This window comes from Meleagris gallopavo, chromosome 2, assembly GCF_905368555.1.
Source record: "Meleagris gallopavo chromosome 2, MGAL_WU_HG_1.1, whole genome shotgun sequence".
In the NCBI taxonomy this organism is placed as follows: domain Eukaryota; kingdom Metazoa; phylum Chordata; class Aves; order Galliformes; family Phasianidae; genus Meleagris; species Meleagris gallopavo.
Genome location: NC_139405.1, coordinates 62,523,287 through 62,550,125, shown reverse-complemented (window position 1 = coordinate 62,550,125; position 26,839 = coordinate 62,523,287). Strand labels below are relative to the sequence as shown.

Below are 26,839 nucleotides of genomic sequence, written 5' to 3'. Positions count from 1 at the left end.
CTTCTTAATACCTGAAGTCCACTCAAAACATGAATGATGTAGTTTAAAAAGAACTGGAAACAAAACCACTTTAGAGAAGACACATTCTGGACAACAGGTGAGTAGGCAAGTAATTTGCTCTTCAAGTCATTGGGCTGAGGTTCTGCACAACAAAACTGACTTCCTAGTTGAATCCAACATCAGGATGAGCTTCTCTTCTGCTACATAGCAATCTCTGGAGAAACTGTTCAGTGACTACAGGCCCAGGCAGCAGTCTCAGAAGTCATTCAGCCAGGCACTGAGACACAATGAAAGTTTGCACAGTCCTTCTTGATCCTAGCTGGCATAAAGAAAGTTATTTTACTCCTTTTACCATCTGTTTCAATCTTCATTCTCAGTTTTTCACAGAGGGTGGTGATGCACTGGAACAGGTTGCCCAAGGAGGCTGTGGATGCCCCATCCCTGGAGGCATTCAAGGCCAGGCTGGATGTGGCTCTGGGCAGCCTGGTCTGGTGGTTGGGACCCTGTACATAACAGGGGGGTTGAAACTAGATGATCATTGTGGTCCTTTTCAACACAGGCCATTTTATGATTCTATGATTATCATTAATTCTCTTACTGCTTTATTACACCTCAGCCACATGAAAGTTTTCTCTCCTTACTCTTTTTTTCCATCTACTTGTCACCTATGTATAAACCCTTCTAAAAATCACAGAGATAAAAAATAAATAGTACAGTTCTAGCCCTCACCAATTGAAGGCTAGAAACATCTTTTCATCCAACATGACTCAGCCTTGTCTATTCATAGAGTTCCTATGCATGCAACCATTGTACTCACGTACACTCAAGAAGTCTCTAAGCACTACCACTATTAAGCAATTACTTACCACAATTACTATACCATTACTTTTATCTGAGCTCTCTGTATGGCATCCAGTTCTAGGTGAACTTGCTGCTCTAGGGAGGGAAGACCACTTAAATATAAGTCAGAAATAAAAAAAAATAAAAAAAATAAAAAAATGCACATTGTTAATCTCAACAAACAAAACAAAAAAAGGCAATTTTAAGCTATGGAATATTTATAGTATTATTGTACAGCCAGAGTAACACTGCAAATTTTGCCCTTTTTTCTCCTACTGAAAAAAATTCTGCAGGAAATGCTTCCTAAATAAAGATATTTGAGACATTCTCTTTAAAAATGTAATCTGCTATCAACCATTGCTGGCCAAGACTAGATGATCATCAAAATTCACACTATGCAGTTTCGTTTTTCCTCACAATAATTAGCTTTTTACCTGGGTGTTGATTACATGTTAAAAAAAAATAAAATAAAATCACACACAGGAGTAGGCATCTATATTTTATATATAAAAAACAGAAGAAAATGAAATATCAGTCTGAATTAGGTACAGAAATCACTGAAGTACAGAAGAGTATTTACAGGCTAATAAAAATATATTCGGCTTAACTAGATATGATACATTTGTTGTTAAATGTTATACCTCCTATAGGAATGACTATAGATATTTGGACACATACAATAAATACTTGGATTTCATTTGATATAACGGTAGATTAACATATACTGAGGTGGATACAAACCATCTTCACTGCCACAAACACACTTCTACAAAGGAAACACTACATAATCTTTAATCAGAGTTAAATTTATTGCCATTTAGCACTTTCCTTAACTAACATGCTCTTAATTAACACTGGTCCCAGATGCCAACAAGCACTGTCTACCTTTAACTTAAAATACAGTTGTCTCAATGAAGTTTGTTTGTTGTTTTTTTTTTTAATAGGCAAGAAATTATCTACTAGAAAAAAATGCAGTTTTCTTTAGAATACTATTTTATTCTTGAAGTAAAAATATATATACATGCCAGTAAACGGTTTTACACTTTAAAAAATAAAAATGAAGTCTGAATACTGCTTTTCCTCGGAAATTCTTCCAAGTCTATTTCTTTCAACCTCTGGGGATCAGCAGGACTGAGTCTTCCAGTTACTGACAAAGGAAAAAATATACATTTGTCCACTGAATCTGGAAATCTCAACTTGCAAACCTTTTCTCAATTTAAATATTAATCTCAAAGCATATCAGTATGACTACAGCACACAAGTATGTTAGATCAGCTGGTACTAAGTATGGAGTACAGCCACGCTGTAGTGTCTGTGCAAATTCCTCCCATTCAGGGCTTTCTAAACAAAGATTATAAAAACTGCAGGGAAAGAAACACAGTGATGATTTACTGATACCTGATTTGTCTGCTCTTAGTCATTCTCCTCAGCCATTTGCCTTCTGTTGATCTCATACGTAGATTAAAAATAGACAAAATAACAGAGAAAGGGTCCAGCAACTTCCAGATGATAAAGAAAAGTATACAGCATCATAACAGGTGGACAAGGAATGTCAGGAAAATAACTCCAGAAATATTCTCCCACCTCAGGCTGGAATGGATCAATGGATTAAATGGAAAATGAGCTACGCCAGAAAGTAAGGAGGAGCAAATAAATAAAAAATTTAATCTTTCCCTCAGATACAGGGAAAATGTGCAGGCAAATTCAGTGCTTTTAAAAAGCTATTAGACTAGTTGGGCCAGCCTTACTTCTTACAACTGCAGCAAAATTTTATACCACTATGATTTTCAAAGACAGTAAAATTACTACTTGGCTTTAAATTACACTCTCTACCAGAGAGCATAGAGTGTTCTAGGCCACTGACCATTTCAGACTGCATTCTACTTTACTAACTGTGAGGAAAAAGAAATAATAATAATAATTAAAAAAATAATTAAAAAAACCCCACAGCAATCTGAACATGAAGTTATAGCAGTAGATTTATCTGCTAATTTGTACCCAACATGCCTGTAATTTCTGATGCACCAGAACAAGAAATATGTCTGGTGACCTGTTTCTTCTTTACACAGATTCATTTTTAAATACTAGTGCCTGTGTGGTGAAAACTGTACAACTTTGACTATTCTAAAAGCCTTCAAACAGTATGCCATGTGAGAAGGGCTATTACAAAAAATGAACCAAATAACCCCACTGAGTGAATGGAACTCATGCGTAAAAGCACACACACAAAACAATCTTGTAAATAGCAAAGTTAAGGGATTTATAAATAGAAAAATCTTTGAATAAAGTATATACATTTTTAGGATTTTTCTATTAACATATATATAGTGCTCCTAGGAGAAACAAGCAACTGTGTTCTACATCACAATTTTGAAGGTAAAATTAATTGATGTTACTCTAAAGGCCATCCAGGTTTCTTTTTAGGTATGTAATATCCTACCCATTAACACTTGCAAAAATGTCTTTTCACATTAGTTCCACTGTCACATAATAAAATCTTTTCACATTACAGTCCAACAGCCTGCAAAGCAGTCAATAGGAAAGCTATCTTAGCAGGGTGAAATAATAAATGTGATTACAAAGAGAGTTTGTGTATGGAAAAAAAGTTGCATTTCACCTAAAGATCTACAAGGTCAGTTCTTGTATATCTACAGTTATATAAGAAACTGGCCAAGAAGCCACCCTCAACATTTCCATCTGCAACCGTGCCATGGGCTTTTAGATGTACACCAATTAAAAGCAAGTTTCAGATACACTGCTGTTACAAAAACAATATCTTTTCTCTTTCAACAGTAAGAAAATTACAGGTTAATACAATTGCCCAAAAGTAACAGATAGGGCCAGACACTGTAGAATTCTGAGCACCTCCTATAAAGTACTATGCACTTTATTTTCACTTCTTTAAAGATTATTTTGATCTGAAATACGTTCAGTACCTATTGAGAGTACTCAGCATTTCATAAGTTCAAGCTAATAATGACCAACTCAGACAACTCCACACGGGTATAACCACATCCATTCAAGAAAGCACACTGAACTGATGATGTTCAGAAAAGAATACCAAAGGGCACATATAACTGTGGATGTCTTTTTAAACTAATTTTTGTTTGTAAAACCCCATAATACCCTGTTTAAATATGCTCGGAGCAATTTTCATATGGAACAATTAGCAGTGAATTAATTAAAAGAATAATATCAAAAAGCTCACCCATAAAATTGTCATGGGTCATAACTAACAAGTACTCCATTGCTGAATTTGGGTTTTGATGGTCTTGCTTAAATAAGAAAGTTTTGCTATTCTGAGAAAACAAAACAAAACAAAAACAAAACAAAAAAAAAAACCCACATTATTTTTGAAAGTTACAAATCAAAAACACCAAGTGGAAAATTCAGGTATGCAAAAATACAATTCCCCTTCACCTTCCAGAGTCAAAGCTTGTTTTGCAACAAACTGAACACTGGTTGTCCCTTTAAAATATCAAGGGGTGAAAATAAAGCTGGTCACATCTTATTTTCCTTCCTTAGGGATATGAAAGAAATTAAAAGCTGAAGGTATTGAGGTTATCTTTTTTAGAAATCCCATGCTTTGGTGCTTATTATTAAAAGGAAATTAATTTCACATGCTATGTGTGAAGTAGCCATTCTGTGTCAAGCAAAAGACAATTTTCCACACTTAGAATTGCTCACAATGAAGCCCTGAGGTAACTGCCTTTTTTCCAGGCAACAGTAACAGTTCCCTTTGACTTTTAATTACCATTTTACAATCTACATTTGTATACGCAAACTCGGAGCAGTCAATATTGATTATCAATTGTTCCCAAAGATGGGATCTGTCCAGTTGTTTTTGTTTGTTTCTTTCTTTGTTTCTTTAGGATAAAGACTCAGCAGAACGGGTTAATTTGGGTGCAGCATCTTCTAATGAAGCTTCAACTGAATTTCCCAGCTCTCCATTTTCATGTCCATCAATACTTGGTTTCTTATCAAACACTACAAGAAAAAAGAAATTTTATATAAGGAGGAGAAGTAACCTTGGGAATTGCAGATTAGTGAGATTTGTTTCAGAAACTAGAAAATGTCCTGAAAAGACTGCTAAAAATACAAGCTAATGTTTTCAGTAAAACACTATGGAAGGAAAACATGAACTCTTGACACACACCTCTGATCTGAAAAACATACTTGAAGAAGTGAACAAAATAAAAAAATGGCTTACGGGGAATTAACTACACCTAGACTACTCAGGAAAAAATAAAACCAATTGGGAAAAAGAGATCAGGAAAAAAACAATACACAAAAACCACAAAAATTAATTCAGTTAATTCAGTTCTAAGTGAACCAGGCCAATGAGTAAGGGACCAATCAAAAGGGCTTACAACTTACTAGTAAGTTAAATGAATTAACAGAAGATAAATGTTACAATTAATACAATAATAGTGTTCTCCAGAAACTGGCTTGCACACTGAGACCTCGCAATTAAATACAACACTTTTGAAAAAGGTTACCTTGTGAGGGTTTGACATCCACATTTACTTCTTTCCTATTAGAACCTGAATTTGCCCCTTCTTCCAATTCATCAAGATATAAACGATAACGATGTCCACTCTCATCCTCATATTCTACGTTTTCATCATCTGAATCAACTTCTGGAGCAACATACACTACTTCAAATTCAATCTCGCCTCTCTACAATAAAACCAAAATAGGAATAAATTCAAGAGGACATACTAATTGTCTGAAAACAAGAAGCAATGCAGCAACAAGATTCTAGACCACAAAAGAAACACTGTTTAGTTGGGGCTATCCACTCATAAAATAATAAAACAGACATCACTAAATAATTATTTCTACGGGGAGATGTAACAAGAAGATTTCCACCAGCCTTACTAAAGAATCATTGGCCAAGACAAAGGTTTAACTGAAGTAGTATTGGCCCAGTCTTTTTCTCATAAATTGCAAGACACAATAGGACTCAGTGTAAGGCGATGGAGCTTCAGGAATAATACTCTGACTGAAAACATTAAAACTCAAGGTAACTCAATAGGCAGAATAAAGGAAGTGCATAAATTTGCCTGTTGTTAGCAGGTCCCAACTGACCTGTTGGGAGAGGATAGTTACAGCTTCTTTATGTTTTGCATCTCTTAGATTAACTCCATTTACTGCCAGAATAGCATCACCAACATGTAGTCCTCCACATCGATCAGCAGGTTGCCCAGGATGGATTTCAGAGATCAGTATTGGAACACCATGCTCCTTCCCACCCTACAGAAAACGAGAATTTTAATCAGCTGAAATGTCCATTGGCAGAAAATCAGCATTCTAGTCGCTGTTCTTAATGTGCATATTTCAACTTTTATTATAGAAAATAAGAAAGAATGTTTTGGACAAAAAGAATACTTAAGTAGATGGTACGAGATGTTTCTCTTAATTCTTCTCCCCTGAGAAGAACGGCCAAATTTCAAACTTAGGGCCTAAGCCAAAAACAAACATTGAACATCTAAGTTTTACATAAACTTAAGGATTTTACAATCTATCAAAATGAGTTGGATTCTTCAAGTCTCACATAACCATAGCTACAGATTTACATAATGCAACCTTTTTGATTGCTGTGCTCTAATAATATATTCACTGTTTTACATTTTATGAAGTACAAATTTAAATTGCTTCTTCTTTGTAATGAAAAATAAAGCATTTACTGTGATTGAAATTCCTAGTCCCTCATGGTCTTCTTTAACTAGCAAAACTTTTCTGATTGGACCAACGCCTTGACTCTTCTTTAAGGCATCTGGATCCTAGTTTGATATAAAAAACAAAACAAAACAAAACACACAAAAACTCAATAAACTGTAGATACAAACACATGAACCAAAAGGTGATGCATTCCTGATTTTTTTTTTAATTATTTGTAGAAGGACAGTATATCAGCAACAGACCAGCACCAGGCACATCAATCCTGAGTGTCCCCTTACAGATTGGCTACAAAATCAGAAAAGGTTTCTCATTATGCACTTCTGACAAGAATAATTATTTCAATTATTTCAGTGATGAGTGCTGTAAATACATGTAACTTCCAAAAGCAGGAAAAGTAGCCATATATTGGAAATATAAAGGGACTACATAAAGGAATGTTGATCACTGTTGGAATGTTGTACGACAAATTATAACTTAAAGCTTATCAAATGATAGATGTAATACAGTCCCAGGAAAGGGTTTGTTTTTGTTATATTAAAAACAAAGTACATCATAAGCCATTCAACTCAAGACTAGAAAAGAAGCTAAATTAATCCAGCTATTTATTTTGCTGTTGCCTTTGTGCATATCCTTAAAATCATACACACGCATAAAGCATATTTTATATGCCATTAAGAACATAAGTATTAACACCCATCTGAACAACTAAGATATTCAAAACAGGTCAATCAAAGTAATGCCATTTCCTGAAAGTGTTTGGTTTTGTGCACTGAATGCTGCGGATTATTAACAGTTCATGTGCTAGGCTAGGTAAGACAATGTCTACCAAGGCTACACACGGTAAATTCATATTACTACACACAGCAGAGACTCAATTTTCAAAAGAACTGAGTAGTCTTAGGTAAAGCAGCAGAAATGTCTTTCACACAGTCACTTCTGTAGACATGCTATTCAGGATGGATCTGTCCTTTAAGATACCCAGCTCTGGGTTCCCCAGAATAACAGAGACATGGGCCTGTCAAGAGTGGGTCAAAAGAAGGGCCACAAAAATTATCACAGGGCTTAAACACCTCTCCTGTGAAGAAAGGCTGAGAGCATTGGGGTTATTTATCCTGGAGAAGAAACACGCATGGGAACAGATGATCTTTAACAGTCCCTTCTAACACAAACCACTTTACGATACAAAATAATTACACATATATAAAAGTGACAGTTAAAAGAACTCAAAAGTGAAGTGAAAATAAGCACAAATCGAAGAAATAACTCCTATCTTTTTTTCCTCAAATATCAGAACTTACAGAGGAATGAGTCACTCTTTCAACTTACATGTCCTGGTGGTGCTTGCATTGGTCGTTTTAGATCATTCCTACCTCGACAAGCTCTAATAACAGTTTTGTGACGATGAAGGTGTATTTCTGCTTCAAGCTGATTCCAGAGCTTGTCATGAGCAGGTCCCTTCATATCGCGACCCAGTAACTGAATCTGTTGAACTCTACAAATGACAAAGAGAATAACAACATATTTTAAGACAACTTAAAATCAGTGCACTGTACAACTTACACTCCATCAGACTACAGCATGCAGTGACTATGTAAGTGCTGTAACTGCAAGGAGCTGTGATAGTGATGAGCATGTTAAACTTAAACAGCCATGCATATATACAATTCTTCATAAGCTTAAAAGGCTTGTAAATAGCTTATCTACCCCACAAAATCCAGAAAATTTTATTAAAAAAAAAAAAAAAAAAAAAAAACAAGAACACAACCCTATGGTTCCTCTTTGTAATGTGAAGCATTTTTAGATTCTTCCTTGTCTAATTAACTGCAAATACGAGACTTTTCCTACTAACTCTTAACTTTGGACCTGCCTTTGGGGATGCAAAGGAAAAGAATAAACAGAGTTACAGAAGTGACCATTTATGTGACTAGCACAACCTGTTAAACACAAAGTACACACAAAATTGCAAAACACAGAAGTGGCTGGGCTTTCCCCGTGACCAGAGGGTCCAAAAACTGTCTTCAGAAGCCTTATGCAGCTATCTTGTTTTTCATTTAAAAAAAAAAAAAAAAGAGAAAGAAAAAAAAACCCCATAATAGATGGAATAAGTAATGTAAATTTTAAAGAGGAAATTTAAATCTAGCTGTAAGGGCAGCAGACCCACAAGAAAAAATTCAAACTGCCAGCTCAGTACAATGTATTTAATAGTGCTTATGGCAAGATAAGAATTAATACATTGCTGAATCACTACACAAATATAACAAGCAAATTAATTGGCAATTAGATGGACAATGCAAGAACATAGTAGTTAAGATAGATGTCCAACAGAGATAAAGCGACTGATCAATTTCAGTCAGATCAGAACTGCCTCATCATGAACCATCTCTGTCTCCATAAAATAAGTACAGAAGGCAATTTCTGTACTGCTTTCTGTGGCACTTCTGCAGGGATAAAAAGACAACTTAGATGCTACAGAGTGGGATGAGTAAAACAAGATCAATGCTGCAAAGCCGGGTGTCTGAGAATAACGATATCTTCAGCCCACCTCAACACACAGGGCACCCCGAGCCCTAAGTGTGGGCTCTAAGGATCCTTGTAGACCTTAATGGGACTGGAGAGCTTAGGAATATGTGCATAATTGTAACACCATGCTGCTAACATAGATGAGAATTGTATGCATCTAAGTTTACCAGAGTTATCTACTGCCAGTTATCGCAGTTATGTTGTAGAAATATCACACTCATCTGCTGCTAAATTTAAACCAGCATAACTGACATTACTTTATCTGCACTGCCATGCTTGAGCTATCACAGTTATATGTTAAAGTTATTAGAGACAACTACACGTATACTTTAGATAGACATGTCACAGAATCTTTTCTTGCAAGAACATAACTCTGCACTTATCCTTCCTGCTAACAATTTTAAAAGTTAAGGAAACAAAGGTTTATAAATAAACCAAGAATAACTCATTCTTAAAAATGTACTCATGAAGGCTGTGTAACACAGTGATTTACCCAAAAGGAAAACTTGAATTTTTTAAATTGAATTTCTAGAGTATAATACGATTTTTTACTGGCTTCATTGTGGTCACTGTAATGTATTAATCACTAATACTTATGAACACAGTACAAAACCTAGGAAAAGAGAAACCAACAAACGCTGTTACAGAACACTTAACTGGTTGCAGTGGAGAAGATAGTGAACAAGGAAAAGTCTGATTTGATAACAGAATAATAGAAGGTCAAGAAACCTACAGCGTCTATTTATGTCTCTCTAACCGTTTAAAAACTGTGACTTTATATATATTTGTTGATGTTATGATGTTAATGGTGTTATGTTATGATGTCATGGTGTTAAGAAATGCTAGGCACAGATCAAGCACATTGTGCTATATGCTCTCCAGTATTAAACAAAAGTCTTGTAGTAATAATGACTAAAACTCATGCTAAGGACACGGATTGATTTTACATGCCTTCCAGCCAGTTCCTTATCTAAGTACTTGGCTGCCAATCTTGCTCCATAAACCTCAGCCTGAAGAACAGCAATGTGTCGACGAAGAGCTTCATTCTCCTTCCTCAGCAATTTCACCTCAGCTTCCAACTGAGCTTCCTTCACTTTTTCCTTCTTGTTAGCTTCAAGTTCTCTCTCCTTAAAAGACAAAAATAATAAAAGAAGAAGTCAGAAAACTTTTATCAAAGTTTATAATAAAAAAGCACTTAATATCTCTGTGTGAAATAATTATATTTCTAGGACATGCAGGAAACAAAAGTGACTCTGTCACTGCAGCTACTCTAACTACTTCTGAGGAGAGGTGGCCTTGAACTCAACTTTGTGCTCTCAACATTACTTTTATCCTGCTTACAACTCCTGCACATTATGCACATACTATCTTCAAGTCCAAGGATTGAAATAAGCAAGAGCACTTCTCCTTGCCACTCTCTGTAGAGAGTCTGAGTATCATTATTGCTTTTTCTTGTGTTAAGATGGGAGATTCATCCAATGAGAGGGAACAGATTGTTTTTAAAATAAAAAATTTAATACAAAACCACAAATTTTTTCAAGTGGATAATATTCTTTAAGTAGTTTAATGAGCTTTTAATATGCTTACATGTTCTGTAAGTCCTTAAAATGACCATTATTATCATGCAAACAACCAAGAAATGTCAGGGATATTTCCAAGTTAGTGTCCTAAGACAACAAAAATAAGACTAGAGATTTTATATATGATGGTACTCACCCTGACAAAATTAAAGAGATATAAGTACAAATTAACTTCATTACAAAAAAAGAAAGGAAGAAAGAAAGAAAGAAATATATCGTTCTTCACTATCTTTCCCCTCCCCATGAGAAAAGAATTATGCAAATAAGAATTACTTCCATAGTGCTCCACCACAAATGTACAGATAATGTATAGCTGTCATCTTTTGTAAAACCCAGACCACTGGAACTAAAAGGAATTAGCACACTCAACTCAACTCATTATCCTACTAAATCAGCTACAGGAGGAGTACATTTGATTACTTGTATCTCTTGCATCTTGTTTTATATCTCTTTTACAAAGCAGCAACAAAAACTCAGCAAACCATGAAAACAGTAGACACAGAGGATTTATTACTGTTCCATTTTAACTATGGTTGCCAACTGGAAAAAGCAATAAGAACTAAGTTCACTAAAATGCATTTTAAAAGACATTTTGAGTACCTAAAAAGCGTTTATTGTACTTGTGTCAACTACACTATTAAACAAATAAAACCATGAGGTGCTACTACAGAAGTAACAAGACAGAAACAAAATTTTACAGAACTGGCAAGACAAATCTTTTAAGAAATGGTGAATATATTTATTCATTATTCCAAGCGTGGATAACAAAACAACAGATATGGATTGTGGTAATACATTTTGAACAATTAAGCCAGGTTGCTATATAGAAACCAAAAAGAAGTATTTTCACAACACGTATGTAGGCATTTGTAGCCCTTTGCCAGAAAGCCAACTGTGGATTTGGAGGACTCTACTTCTCCCTCATCTGATAAACACCTGGACTCAATTCATCTAACGAGATACATTACACATCTCTATGTATTGGCCAAGAACTGCCTAGCACATGGCTCAAAAAGTGTGAAACAGAGATTGCTTGCAAGTACAGTAATTCTTATACTGACCCAGTTTCACATCCGGTTTGACTCAATACATACATTAGAAAACCTGCCACACAGACACATCTGGTCTCTGTCTTGGGTTTGGAGTTGTCTTGTGAGATGATTCCAACTACTTTCCAATAGATCTCTTTATGACCTGCAGAACATACTCATAAATCAAGAATTCTGGCTAATCTACATTTGAAGAACAGTAGTTCCTAAAACTATTCCAGTTCTCCGTGCTGTAATGATGGTTCTGGGCTATTTTAATATATGTCTACTGGCAGCAGCTGGAGGGCAATTACAGAAATTCAAGGGTGCCAAAACACTGTGTTGCATCTGACACATAGTTCAGCTGGAAGAAATGTCGCAGTTCAGACACAATACTCATTTTTACATCAGCTGGAGAGTCTGTCTGCAGCTAGCATTTATTTTAGTTATACACATATTGCCAAGACTGCATCCGGGTGCTGGAACAGTACGTTCACTGTCTGTGTAAGCATTCTCTTTTAGGACTCCTTTTATTTGAAAATTTGAGAAAGGACTAGAATTTGAAGCAGGCATACGAATGTACAGTCTTTATACATAACAGTTTCTCATTAGATATCATAAAGTAGTCAGTTTAAAACCTGAGTTTTTCCACTGATTTTTTTCTGAATTTGATTCATTATCTAAATTAAATTTAAAAGAAAATCATCTGTTATTTTCCTATGTGGAATAACTTTTAATTATGCATTTTAAATGGTATATCTAAAATAGGAGGAACAACATAATCCCAGTTTTCTTCCTATTTTCTCTACTACTGTGACTGCTGCTCTGAGACCCAGAAGCCACTGGACCCTCTCCAATTGATCACTGCATGAAGAAAAGTTGAAGGTCTGAAGTACACAGAATCACAGAGGATGTACTGAAAGGATACGTCTTGCTCTGAGCAACTGTGTGAAATGTGATAAAAGATTCCAAATATGTTTTTTTTTTTTTAAATAAGCATGTTAAAGAATTGTGTTTCTTGCTTTCTGGTGCTCATAGCATTACAAAGTTTTAGTAAATATAAAGAACTGTGTTTTCTGTTGCTAATACAAGTAAGAAAGCAAAAATGCAACTGCCATGTTGAGAATCAAAGCTTACAGCTATCAGATGTCCAGTGGCTTTCCAAAAAAAAAAAAAACAAAAAACAAAAAAGGAGCAATGATATTGAGGTTGAGGTATACAGTGTAATAAAAATGGAAAAGCTGTTTGAAAATTCTCGAGTCTATCATTGGGAAAGACTGAAAAGGAGAAGTGAACTTTGCATCACTTTTTCTTTCTATCTACAGGCTGTTAAACGTACATTAAATCACACCCATAAAAAGAACTGAAAAAAGAGAAAATAAGGAAGAACTATCAAAATTTTTTTGAAAAATATCCCGTATAAAACACAGTACATCACATGATGCCTCATGCTTTGCTTTAGAAATTGTATAACATCTTAAAAACTTTTGGACATGTTGCCAAAATAATTTGTCAGAATACCACACTGTGAGATGTCAGCTTAAATTACCTGTGAAAATAATAAATATATACATACAGACTTAGGAAATTTGTATCAAAGTTAGAAAAGAATCTAAAAATGAAAATAAAGTTCTTTATGCAGCATTTTGCCAAATGACAGGAAGATGGGACAAGACAGATCTGCCTTGCCAGTTTCTGAAGCCAATATATACAAGTTGTCACACAAAACAAAAGCACTTAATCATTTAAAAAAGGGAGAGGGAGCAATCAGTATACTTACCAATTCATCCACAGAAAGGACAGACTTAAGACAGAAGAAAAGAGTTCCATAATTAGAGAAACAGGTAATTGGAACTTTAAGGAAGTGCATTAAAGTAAAAAATCTATTTCAAAAGAAATTTACCAGCAGGTAAATTTTATTACAGAGAACTTTTAAAAATCAAACTGCTGTAATTGTTTTTAGTAGCAATTTTGGTATTTCATTGTGATTATCATTAAAAACACCCTAACTTTACTATAGTATTGAAAACAATTCTTTCTCCTAAAATACCAAGAATTATAAAGAACAGCACAATAACATGAAAAGCACTGTAATATTTGAGAGGAAAAAGCAGAAGAAGGCAATTTACTTCCTGTCTGTTCTGACATTTAAGAAGCCATTTAACTGATAGGTAAATAAGCTATACGGCAGTTTTCTGAACGTATCACAGACAAATATGTCTTCTATAATACAGCACTTGATACTGACAATAGATTTTTTCATTTCAGAAAGCATAACAAAAGACATTTTACAATAGTGATTTACAGGATGGTGAGAGATATCAAAAAAAGATACATAAATTGCTACGCACAAGAAAATAAATATATTATGCAACTCCATTCTATACTAAAAACATTATCATGCTTAGACTAAGCAAACACATCACCCCTACAACCTACAGCTTATAGTGCCCATATTTATACTAAGAATCTACATACAAAAGAAGAGTGGTTGCAGTTAATAAAGAAAGCAGTAAATTATCTGCTACAAAAGCAGTTTATTCTCACACCGCATAATACTGTTGACACAGCCCCCCTCTTTGGCATAGAGACTTCTAACTGCCAGGTCAGCATGACCAGTTTTTATTTACCTAAAACTCAGACTTCTCATTTTTACTGTCATTTAAGACAGTTCAATTTTGCTTGCTCAAGCTATATGAAGCTTCACAGCTTTCTCTATCTACAAGAATTTACAAGCGAGCTTCACTCCACTGAAACTATAAAATCCCTAAAGGTAAAGGAAAAAAAAAACTCAAAAAATTAGCCCCCAAGTCTATAAAAAAAGAAGGAACTACATGGAAATAAGGAGAGAATATCAGCCTGGACTGTTAGCAAATTCAACTTCAACATGGATAAAATCTGAAGCAATACAAGAAAAAATGTACTTATTGTTAGCTGTCTGAAACAAGCTGAGGTCCCTTGCATGGAGATTTAATATATCTTTAGAAATTGCTTCTAACAAAGTAAGGAGAAAGAAATATGTTAGAAGTATGACTGTGTCACTCAGCAGTTAAGTCTCACTAATAAAATTTAGGAATGAAAATCACGTGCTAAAAATTGGTTGGCTAAACATTTTGCTTCATGTTAGCCTGAAGCCTAACACTTAGAATATGTGAGTGGTATTTAACTAATTCTTATTTACCTGTCCAGTTAATAATGGCTCTAAAAAACCTTTATCATACATAAGCTATAATTCATTTCAGACTAAATTATGTGTGGATAATCCAGAAAATGTTATTCTTTATACTGAACATGCAAATATGTAGATGTAAGAATATAGCTGTAATTCAGTTACACCCTTTGGATGTGAAACCGAAAGAATTTGGGAAAGTCTTATTTAGAGAACAGCCTAGATGGCCTCTGAGCCTGAGAGCCTATTACTGTGTTTTATTTTACATTAATTAACAGGACAAAATAGCGGAGACTAATTTAACGTTTCACAGATGGTGAGACTTGCTATTTGGAAGGAACTTGTGAAGCAGTTTTAAAAACAGCTAGATGGGTAATCTTTGAATTATGCAAAGAGTTAGAAACCAGAACAGTCAGCATTACGCCACTTCCTAATTTTAAAAGTATCAGTATTAGAGTAAGAATCTGTGCTGCAGATAGTAACAAGGCATACTATACTCAGGATATCAGTCAATGCTAACAAGTTCCACAATTAAATTCTGGTATACATTTGAAAGGTCTACGTTTCTCAAACTCATATTTCACAAAATTATCAGTTGTCTATTGGTCTTTTTATGATAGTATGTTGAATATAACAATGGAGAGCATCTGTAGCATTCTGAAAGAAAAAGTCCAATGGAGAGGACTGTGATCTGCCATCTCCTTCTATGGCAAAACAATCCCATTCCTACTCTTATACTCTTGCTACAGCAAGAACAGATTTTTTCCTTCTAGACTGTTTTATTACATGTGAAGATTTGGTGGTGTTTTTACATTGGAAGCTACCATCTTTCACTACTTCTGCTGCCATAAGAGCATTATAATTCATCACAATATTTTCTTACTTTGCTTTAATAAACTGCTCAGAAAAGTTCTACATAAAATTTACTTACATTCTTATTATTTTTAATGGTTCCTAACCACTAACAATAAATCTTATTTAAAAAACAAAAAAAGTTAACTCTCTCCAACATCTTCAGCATGAAAATTTATAATCAGCTTATTCATAACTCGCAAGGAAGAGCTGAAGACGGGAAAGGGGAAAGTACAATCCTCCATTCAAGCCACTGTACTCACCAGCTTTGCCTTAATAGCCCCTGAATCCACATTCTGACCAGTTTTGGCATGCAGCTGAAGTTGGACAGCATGAAGCTGCAAAAGCTGATCATGGACTTCCTTTTCCAATACTGCTTTCTCTGCCTGGGTTTCTGTCAGTTCAGACTTCAAATCAACCAACTGTGCCTGGAAGATAGGAATTAGAAAAATGATTATATCAGAACTGACATACACAAATATATCTTTTGCTGGCACATTTTACACCTAAATGTCATAATACAAATAAGAGTATGTGCTGTCATGCATTCCTCTGTAGCCCTTCTCAAGCACTCCATCATTTGCAGGCTTTTTTCCTCTGCAGTTCCCACTGCATCCATTCATCCACAGATCAAGCATTAAACCACTACACTTGTGAAAAAAACAGGAGCTGGACTTTTCTGACAGAGGCCACGGCAACTGATGCTGATGTCCACTTTGACACAGGATACTGTCATTAGAACTACAATAGGATTTACAATCATAGCAACATTCATCAAAATACTATTCATACTTTAATACGACTACATCTTACCAGAAAAAAATATATATTGACCAATGTATTAATGCAATGATTAAAGAAGTGCTAAAATCAAAGAACCCAATTCACAACAGATCTATTATCAACAACTTAATTGAAACAATTAATCAAGTAGGCAAACAGAAACCAAGAATTAATGCCCTAAAATGTTTGTAGAAAATCGGTCATGAATGCTAACATGAAAAAAAAGAAAATTTTGAAACGTTAAAATACAGTCTACATGCATATTTGTAACAGGAATAACAGAACAAATATACATTTTTTTTTACCAGGATACCTGCTATCCATAAGTTCAAGTAGATTTTTATAAGATAACCTCCATTTTTATAAGCTTTAAAGCTCTAATACATACACATGAAAATACAGCAGATGTCAGGGGAGAATTTTTTGTACTTTAAAGGTAAATTCAGATTCTATTTTTACTTCTAAAAATCTGGAACTTAAAAGCAAAATGGAAAAGCCACCAATTCTTAAAAAAAAAAAAATCTCACATTAATGCAAAGTATTTTAGATATTTAATAACACTATCCTGATGTTCAAATTCACACTGAATACCAAGTCAACACTCATCCCATCCAATTACCTAAGCTGCTTTAAAAGGTCCGTATCAGTTTTAAAAAGCAGAAAGGATATGAATATCAGTACTTACTGGGTCTAATTAAGGTGTCTAATTTAGATGGACAGCCTGCTTAAGCTTCCAGCATAATTATCAGACATAAGTAGGCTCTTCCAGAGGTGATTCAGAGCACTTCAATTACACAGCAACTTGATGAGACAGGTCAAGTCAACCTCCAGCTTACCGCTATGAAGAACAACGTCCCTGGCTATTCTGCCTTACCCAGTGTCTCGGGGACAAGAGGTGGGAGAAGCCCTGTCAAAGAGCTCTGCTGCCTTCTAAGTGAACTGCCCAGAAGAGCACAATAGCACTCTCTCTGACCACTTCCACAGAGCCCCTACAGATCAGGTTAGCATTTCGTTTTTTTGTGTTGAAGAAACTGGCTGCACACACTCTCACTTTCTAACCTTTGGAACGACTAGAAACCTGAATAATTTGTAAACCTTCACAGAATTCTAACGCAGAAATTGCCTTCCACAGTGAGATTTGGTCGGGATGAGCAGAAGGGAGGAAAGCGTGACGATCGAAAAGGGAGTGCCAGGTGACCTACCAAGGCCTTTATCTGCTCCCCCTGAGCAGAAATGATAACAGAATAGCAAACAGTCTTCTGGGGAACATAGTAATTCTTTTCTTCCGGGACAGGTGCCCAGACCTAACTCTTTAACTCCCAGTGCACTACATGATGTTATGATGTGGAATACCGATAGTCCAAAATCATAAAACCATGACAAAGGCCTTCTATATGACTCTTGCTAGCACTGGTTTTTAACTCTCACTTCCCTCAGTTTATGTTATAAAGGAAAGCCCACTGGAAAACCAGCAGTTCCATATTAACTTTTGAAAGATGCTCAGTAAGAGAGGAGTCAGGGGCAGAAAATGAAGCAAGGAACACAAACAAGAATCACAGATGCAGACACGCATTCTGAGAGCACCACTCACTGCATGAGGCTGCGGTACTGCACAGGAGCACAATATCAGACCCTACGAAGATTGTGTTTCAACCTGCACAAGCAAAACGAGGATAAACTTAAACTGCACAGGCAACTGTACCAATCCTTTTATTGGCAACTTTTTAGATGTGCTCTCCAGCAAGACCACTGAAGGTGAGATGTTGTGCACCTTCACGCATACATCCCAATACACCTATAAATGTACTGCACATAGAGCAGGTCACTGGTGACTGCCCTAGCACTTGCTGAGAAGCCAGCTGGGGGCAAAAGTAACACACACCCACAGGAGACCATTTAGCTTCATGGTTACGAGCATTTAGGAGAAGTCACCAAACAGTAAAGAGAGAACAGAAACTTTCATTTGTAAACAGTAGTGGACAGAGGTTGAAGTGAAGGCTGTTTAACATCCTTACATCCTTTAACATTAACTTGCTGATTCAGTCAGAAGAGGAAATGGGGGAAAAATAATTGCTCATTTTAAATGCACTTACCTGCATTTACATTCTGTATTTACAGTCATGGAGTTGTTTATGTCTTACCTGGCATTTTTCATTTGGAGAGAGAGGACAGTCTTAAAAGTAAAATAAATGTCACTGAGGTCTCATTATTTTATACCATACTTTGTAATTTCTTCAGATGTTGGTCAGGGAAGAAAAATATGTATATATCTACTTGTACTTTTTTTAAAAACAGAAAGTGTTTGAATAATTAACCCAAAATCTTATCTTTATTTCTGTAAGATCTCAGAACTGTATTCAAAGAGCAACGCAAACTTCTGAACATAAAAGAATAAAAGTGTGGACTTTGCCCTGGACAACATACAAAGTAAATATAGGAAGGAAACAATGAATAAATGTAACATGAAAAGGAAGTACAGAAACATTTGTGTATAGAAGGGCACAGCAGGAAGCAGACAGACGGCATACTAAAGCCACAAGTTACCAGCTTTCACCATCAGCAGAGCTTGAATGAGAAATCAGAAGATGGCAATATCCTGGGCTCCTAGACCCAAAGCTTCAGAGGGAGCAAGCCCAGAATTACAAAATCATGGATAGTGGGATGATGGCAATTAACATCTCACATCAACAAGAAGCAATCTGCCTCTCACTTCTGAAAGGAAAGCAGCTGCAGGGGGGGCAAGCAGAGAGCTGACAAGAAATCAAGTAATGGTTTTAGCTTTGGGAAAATGTCTTTCACTTTCTGAGCAGAATAAGTATCAGTTGCATTTGATTTAATGGAGATGAAAAAATAATTTAATACTTGGCCATTGCCCAGACAAGGGAACTAAAACCAAAGCATAGCTGAATTGGAAACAGAGCTTACAGGTCTGAATGTTATTTGTGCAAAGCAATGGCATTACTCACCACAACAAACAGAAACAAGAAAAAAACCTTAATTCTCTCTACATTAAACTGTAGCAAGTGATTTTTGAGGCCTGTAATGACACACTTTTCTGTATCTCAATTTCTAGCTTACATTAAGAACATTTTAAGTATTGTACAAATGATGAGGCATTACAGACACACTAGAAAACACAGATTTCCAGCAAAGGAAAGCTAAGTATATTAAAAAAAAAACTTCCACTGTAGTAATATTGCCAGTGAGTAAAAGCCATAAGCCAAGCAGCCATTAAATATCTTTAATGTAACAAATACTCTTTAAAGATTTTTTTAATTTGTCTTTAATCGAAGGCCTAGCAAAAAGAAAGACAAAAACCAGGATCATTTCTGTCTCAGCTCCCCACATAAGGCAGCCTTTTGCAACCATTTTATCTGTATGACTGAATCTCTCCATTTCACCTTCCTTCCCTGCTGATTTGAGTTGAATCTCTGTTTGAGTTTCAAACAGGCTCATTACAGGGGTAAAGCTGCAAACCACGCTGCCTAACTCTGCCCCAATCTACCAACCAAAACCATGCATGGACAGAAAGGCGAAGAACGCCATGGTGTGGAAACATCACAGGAGAGAAGCAGGGGTGACCAAATCAGATGGACTTAGTGACTTAGGAGGGTGCTCAATATTTGCATTTAAAAACAAACAAACAAACAAACAAACACCTTTCCTGACAAATGAGTCGGAAGTGAGACTTCATTAGTTCCATTGATTCTGTTACTAATAAAACACCTTGTGTGTGCAACTTTGACAACAGTTAAGATTATGAGAAAGGTCCCTGTCGGTGGATCTTGCTGTGGGAACAAACCAAAATTCACAGACAGATAAAGCTATGAGGTACTTTTATTTTTTCAGCAATGTGTGCTCATTTGGTTTATACCAGACTCCAGAAAGTTTACCAACAAATGTATTTATGCGTTTAAACATTTGCTCCTGATCAGGATCATGAAGCAAACACTGCATCTACTCTTTGCATTCTGCTTCAGTATATGCACAAAAAAAGCAACACGAATATCAAGAAATAATGCTTATATTCTTTGGGGGCATTGTTTTTTTTAAAGAGAAAAATGTTGCATGAAGGCAAAACTTAAAAAAAAAAAAAAAAAAAGATTATATTTTACAAACAGTGAAATCATTATTTCAAAGCATTCCATAATATTGCACAACTGTGGGACAGAAAACAATTTTTCAAGAGTTGACAGATGCAACCACTGCAGCTTGTTGCCCAAACACACGCAGATGCAGTCACACATATGAGGAGGTTTGGCAGCAGCAGAGATGGAGAACAGACTTAGGAAATGCGTGGCCAACATACTAATGAGTTTTCTTGGGAACCGCTGGACTGTGGCATCAGCCAAAGATACTAACTATCAAGCAAAGTATTATGCTTCTCTAATAGCTGGGAAAAAAAGAAAAAAATTGTGCAGTATACCATCTGTGTCTCTTCTTCACTGAACCACACTTAGGCTACAGCTCCCCGAAGGGCAGGACTATTCCACCCCTCCCTGGGCCCTGACTTATCTTCTCCTTCCTTCCGACTGGGCTGTGCTTGCTGCGACTTCTTCTCACAACTCTACAAAGTTTGTAGGACTTGTTCAAAATAGAAACCATGACATAGCACAGAGCCTTATTCATTTCACTGTGCTCTTTGCAAAGCTGAAGTGACAGCACTGTACAAAATACATGTTTCTGAATAAATCATACACCTTGGTATCATAATCCCGGATGATCCAAAAAAAAAAAAAAAAAGCTCACTGCAACAAAAGCACAGAATGCTTATCAATGCCAAAAATGAGAAAATGAGTAGCTCGTTTCAAATTATTTCAAAAGGCTGAATTTGCAAGTTTTGTAATGAACTTGTTTATTTCATTATTTTCAGGACCCCAAAACAGGACATGTGACATTAACTTAAAATTAACTAAAAGCTTTTTCTCATATGGCTAGTAAGAATGCTAACAACAAAACTTACAGCTATAAACTTCCTAAACAAATATGAAAGCCAACACCACACATACAGGAAAAAAAAAAAAAAGATTTTCCATTGAATTTAAGTATGGAGGTAGCATTGGCAACTCCCAACAATGAAACAATTGATAACATAGTAACATTTTAAAACATCTGTAAGTGTAAAATTTGTTTTCCATTTCTACGTGAATTGATGTATTAACTCCCATTTACGTGGCAGTGTCTAAGAACTGCTGAGTTACAGCCTGAACCAGTCACTGAGCACCTAGAAGAAGAGACGTCAGCACTGGGAGCACAGGTGGAGGCAATTCATCCATGCGATCAGAAGCCTGGCTCCACCCTTCTTAGACTCATTTAAGGGCTGACTGCCACTAAGGAAGGATCTCTTGGTGGGGATCCCATCTTTTTCATCTCTTCCATTAGACCACCTGGTACTACAGCAACGTATTATTATTTCATGCTATTACTTCGTTTTTCCTTGATGTTAAGTACGTGCATTTTGTCAGGTTTTTTTAAATATTCCTGTAAATTCTGTTTGTACTTACTTAGAGGTGCACAAAGCACAGCTTTTTTGTAACGCTGGCAGTACACTGCTGCCAGCATCTAATTCCTGAATGCCTCGTAAATACACTTCCAGTTGCCTATGCTTCTAATTGTTTATGAGGAACACAGAATTGAGTTTTTAGAAGTCATATTGGAAGCTTTACCATTGCCACTATTTTGGAGGTCAGACTAGCTACGCAATATCATTCATTACACAAAACTAAGAGTTACAAACTAAAATACCATATACCTCTTGCTTAAAATTTAGAACCCCCAGTGAGTGAAAAAGAGAATACAGTTCAGCATTTTACTACACAACAAATGAAATTAAGGTGAGCTAGTTAAACATATATACAACTCCATGACTTCTGATACAGGAAAACATGAATTAAATGCAGATCATCCCTTTAAAAAGGTGAATACTGTACTCCCTGAACATCTGCAAACTAATCCAATTCTAAGACACAAAACAAGCTGTATCACATCTCATTCCAGATAAACCACATTCCATCCAGTACCAACAGTTTTCAATGTAAACTGTTTCACCAGCACTTTAAGCTACTACTTTTACTTTCACTAATTTTTTATTTTTTTGAAATGAACATTTAAACAGTGTCAGTCAGCATCATATAATTTTTTTCAGCTCAAATGATATCCGAACAAAAAAGACAAATCCTATGATCTTCCTCTCACTCAGAAATCTGGTATCTCACACAGTGACTGTTAGCCTGCATCTGCTGACTGTTACGCTGAGAGACAGAGCCCAAGAAAAATCTCTTAAAATGGCTGTCATCTCCTTTTGTTCTAACAGCCTGAGGCCCTCACTGTCCTCCATTATGATACATTCCGACACTTGTTTAGCACACTGTATGCTACAGCTGGTCAAGTCAAGCTTATCTCAGAAAAAGACAATGGCTTCCATCACCTAACAATTTTTTCCTCCTTGATAAGCTACTCTGTGCTCAAATCTGTGACCAGCAGGAAAAATATGAAAATGAATCCTCCTTCCTTTTAGTTTAATTTAGGATCATAAATGTTATTAGTATAATTACAACCTTTCATCACTCTAAAGCCCAAGTAAATTTACCTGCACACATCTGCTGTGCATCTGCAAACCTTCAGGCTCCTTCTGAAAATAACCAACATCTCAAGTGACTGCATATCCCTTCCTTTACAGAAACCAGAGTTGTCATCACGTACTTTTTTCATTGTTTTGAAATATCTCCAGCACAATATTTTACCTAAATTCATCTCTGGCAGTATGTATACGCCAAAAGTGTATACAGAAGTGCCAAAACACATTTCCATGAAACTTCTACAGCAGGAGCTTCTATCAACTCCAACTAAAAATGAACTAAACTGTGTCTAAAAGCAATTACACCAATTCCAGAATAGATATTAAGCTGAAAAGCACATTCTGAACTGTGTTTCTATTTTCTTTTCTGTAAAACTGTGATGAGGGCAGATGATTCTTCCCAAGGAAATAAATCCCACAATCAATAGAACAATATTCCCAATTTTTATTTATATAGGTACAAAAAAATTAATGATAATGTCATTTATGAAAACTTCAAATGAAAGTGCACAAGCACTATAATATTATAACTTCAAGCTGCTAAAAAATAACTGCAATTTTAAATGTCAAGAAATATACTGTAACTTGCACCACAAAAAAGAGAATAAAGTCACTGATCATCCTAACTTCAGTACTAATGTTCTTGAGATTTTTCAAAATATGTAACTGTGCCCTTCATTTTGGACACAGAGATTTCTGACTAGAAAAAAAGACAAGACACTCATTCTCAACAGAGCAGCTCCATCTTACAGAGATTTTAAATGGTAGTTGTCATTTCAAATTTATGACTAATAATCATGAGATCATATTAACAACTATCAAGACAATACTATAGCCTTCTAACGGTCTATTTCAGATAAAACTTCCTACATGGACACAAGTATGAAATAAAAATATTTCACAACATAAAATGTTATTTTATTCACTAGCTCTAGATTTTTAGTATCAATTAGTTCTCACTCTGAACACGCTAATAGTTATATGATGAAAACTATGAACTGTGATCCTTTGCTCTTCAACTCATTCAAGATTAAAGTACACTCTCATTATTTAGATGTCCAAGCCACAGATGATTTTAATTAGATACTAAAATACAAGGGTTGCTTCAAAAGTAATGCCTCCTACTTTATTATGTTGGCCAACAACATCAGAGGTGATGTTGGTGGTATGGCAGTAGAGGTTGAATCTTCCCACCAACATTCCATTACATTTTGTTGCTGTGTGACAGATAGCAGCAGAGGGGCAGTCTGATAGAATGGTGTCTGACACAGAAGTGTAGATGAAGCAAAGGTGTGGAATTGAATTCCTCCATGCAGAAAAATGGCAACCACTGACATTCATCGACACTTACTGAACTCTGATGGAGAGCAAACAGTGGATGTGAGCATAGTGATGTGGTGGGTGGTACATTTCAGCAGCAGCAAACAGCAGCAACAGTGTGTCACCTTCACTGGCGTATATTTTTACAAGATGTGGCATGCAGGCTCTTGTTTATCACTGGCAAAAATATGCAGCTCATGGTGTTGAATGTGCTGAAAAATAGTGTTTTGTAGTTGAAAATTAGTTGTATTAAAAAGTGTTATTTTGCTCTTTGTGCCAGTTTCCATGGAAATAAAAAGGAGGCGTTACTTTCAGAGCAATCTACGATCTTTCAGGATCTAACCTTTATAATTTCCTTTCAAAATATTTAAGCATGAAACAACTTTTCAAAGGCATATTTACCAAGCAATAACTCATTCCCTTAAATTCTGAAAAGTCATCTGTTTTACAACTTGGTACACCCACCAGTCCTGTGCAATATGCAATAAATGCTAATTGTCTACTATAAACTCATAAATCTTATTTTACTATGCCTATACAATTAAGTGTGCTGTATAGCTTGACAGCATGCATGCAAACTGTGTACTAAAGTGTATTCAAGTCTATCGCAACATAAATACGAAGAATACTGTAAACATCACTACAGTGAGCACTGTAGTGAAATAAAGACTGCAATGAGCAAAACTTCCTTAATGAAGTGTTTATTCTACTGTGAAATAACCCAATTCTCAGTTAAACTCTACTGGTATTTTGCATAACAAGGTTTTCATACCAGGAAGAGATCAGATTAAAACCAAAACCAATTTACTTACTTTCCTACTGCAAGAAAACCCTTCAGAAGAGCAAGTTATTGTCAGAAGATTCTTCAATTTCTTCATTGCAATAAGCAAAATACAAAGGGCAGAAAGAACCGACAACTCTGGCCTGTCCACTAAAGCTCTTGCAAAGCACTTACTTACCTGGCTTCTAAGTAGCTCTCCTTATTCCCATACACTTCAAAGCTACTGGAACAAACAATACAAATCTAAAAACCATGGTCTACAAGAGACACTGAAGAAGCTAGCAATTTTTAGCCTAGGGAAAAGATAACCGAATGAAGACTTTTCAGCAGTCCCGCAGCACAAAGACCAGTATCATCACAGAAAGACAAGAAGGCATCTAACATCAACCCTCTTTAACGACAGGCCAAATGACATCTAAATATACTACAAAAGAAGCCTCAAGTTGGAATGCAGCTATGAAACAAAAGAAAGTAAAATTCCCCAGATTCTCCCTCCAGAGCGCTCCAACTGTTGCATAAATCACAGGACCCCAAGGCCCTACTTTTTGAGTTAACATCAGCATCAGCTAACTCTGCTCCAGCAGATGCTTTTTCCTTCCCACCCTTACTGAAATGCCAGTTTAGACATGAAGACTTCATCATCCTTGAGATCCCTCCCAACCTATCCTGTGATTTCTGTGAACAGTTACTCTCCTCACAGATCATGAGATCTCCACTATGAGTTCGACTGAGTTCAGCAGGGGGCAATCTGATCTGCTAGGAGTATGAAGAAGGGACGAGAGGATCTGTCAAGCCTATCCCTATTTTTTTTTATTTTTATTTTTTGTTCCATTAACTTGTAGACAGGAATAACATCCTAACTGCTGCCTGTAAGCTTGAAGATTCTTGTTGCCTTTGTCCCATTTTATAAGGATTACCAAACTTCCTAGAGACATAACTCAAATACAATGCCAGCCAGTGGCATCTGCTGCTCAAGACGCTTCTTTCATCATCAAAGACAACTTTCTGTCACCATGAGCAACTCCGTAACAACATAACCCAAAGCCGGGGATCCGCTGGGCCGGGCCGGGCCGGGCCAGGCTCCCGTGGGACAGCCGCCGTCAAGCAGCTCCGGGCCTGAGTGCCGAGCGGTCAAGCTGCTGCCGACAGCCAACCTCACCCTGCAGGGGGCGGGCAGCCCCAACCCCACCGGCCCCCCAGCACCCCGCCGCCGCGCCCTCACCTCCAGCTTGTGGTTGATCTGGGACACCGTCTGCGCCTTGTGGCAGAGCTGAGCGAAGCAGGAGCTCAGGCTGGTCATCTTCTGCCGCCCCTCGTAGGTGATGTCGGCCTGGTCGGGATCGATCTCGCCCAGCAGCAGGTCCACGTCCACGAAGGCCTTGTCGAACTCCTTCTCCAGCACCTCCAGCCAGCGGAACATAGACACCCCGCCGCCCGGCGCCGAGGCCGCGCCGCCCACCCCTCCGCCGCAGGCCGCGCCGCCCGGCCCGCAGGAGCCGACGCCGCCCGCGGCCGACATCCCGCCGGCCGCGGCCCTGCCCGGCCTCGCCTCGCACAGGGCCCGGTTCGCGCCCCCACCCGCCTCGGCTGCCCCCCCGCACCCTCGAGGCGGCCGCGGCGTTCCCGGCTCTCCCGGCGCGGCCACGCAGCCAGGCGAGCGGAACGTGCCCGCGCGCATGCGCGACGCCGCTGACAGGCGGCCTC

The 26,839-nt window shown here is 36.8% G+C and overlaps 1 protein-coding gene across 2 annotated transcripts; it reads right to left on the bottom strand.

Moving 5' to 3' along the window:
• Positions 1–1,326: 1,326 nt before the first annotated feature.
• Positions 1,327–26,839, bottom strand: GOPC (golgi associated PDZ and coiled-coil motif containing). 2 transcript variants are annotated; one of them, XM_085217417.1, is made up of 9 exons: positions 26,358–26,839; positions 15,938–16,102; positions 13,434–13,457; positions 9,997–10,172; positions 7,852–8,017; positions 6,531–6,626; positions 5,932–6,096; positions 5,340–5,520; positions 1,327–4,827 (listed from the first exon to the last, which is right to left on the bottom strand). In XM_085217417.1, exons 1-9 carry the CDS (start codon positions 26,811–26,813, stop codon positions 4,709–4,711), a joined length of 1,548 nt encoding a protein of 515 aa, XP_085073543.1. In that variant the 5' UTR covers positions 26,814–26,839; the 3' UTR covers positions 1,327–4,708. The 2 variants fall into 2 exon arrangements, with proteins under 2 accessions (XP_085073543.1, XP_085073544.1); XM_085217418.1 differs by lacking the exon at positions 13,434–13,457 and having other exon boundaries at positions 26,358–26,837.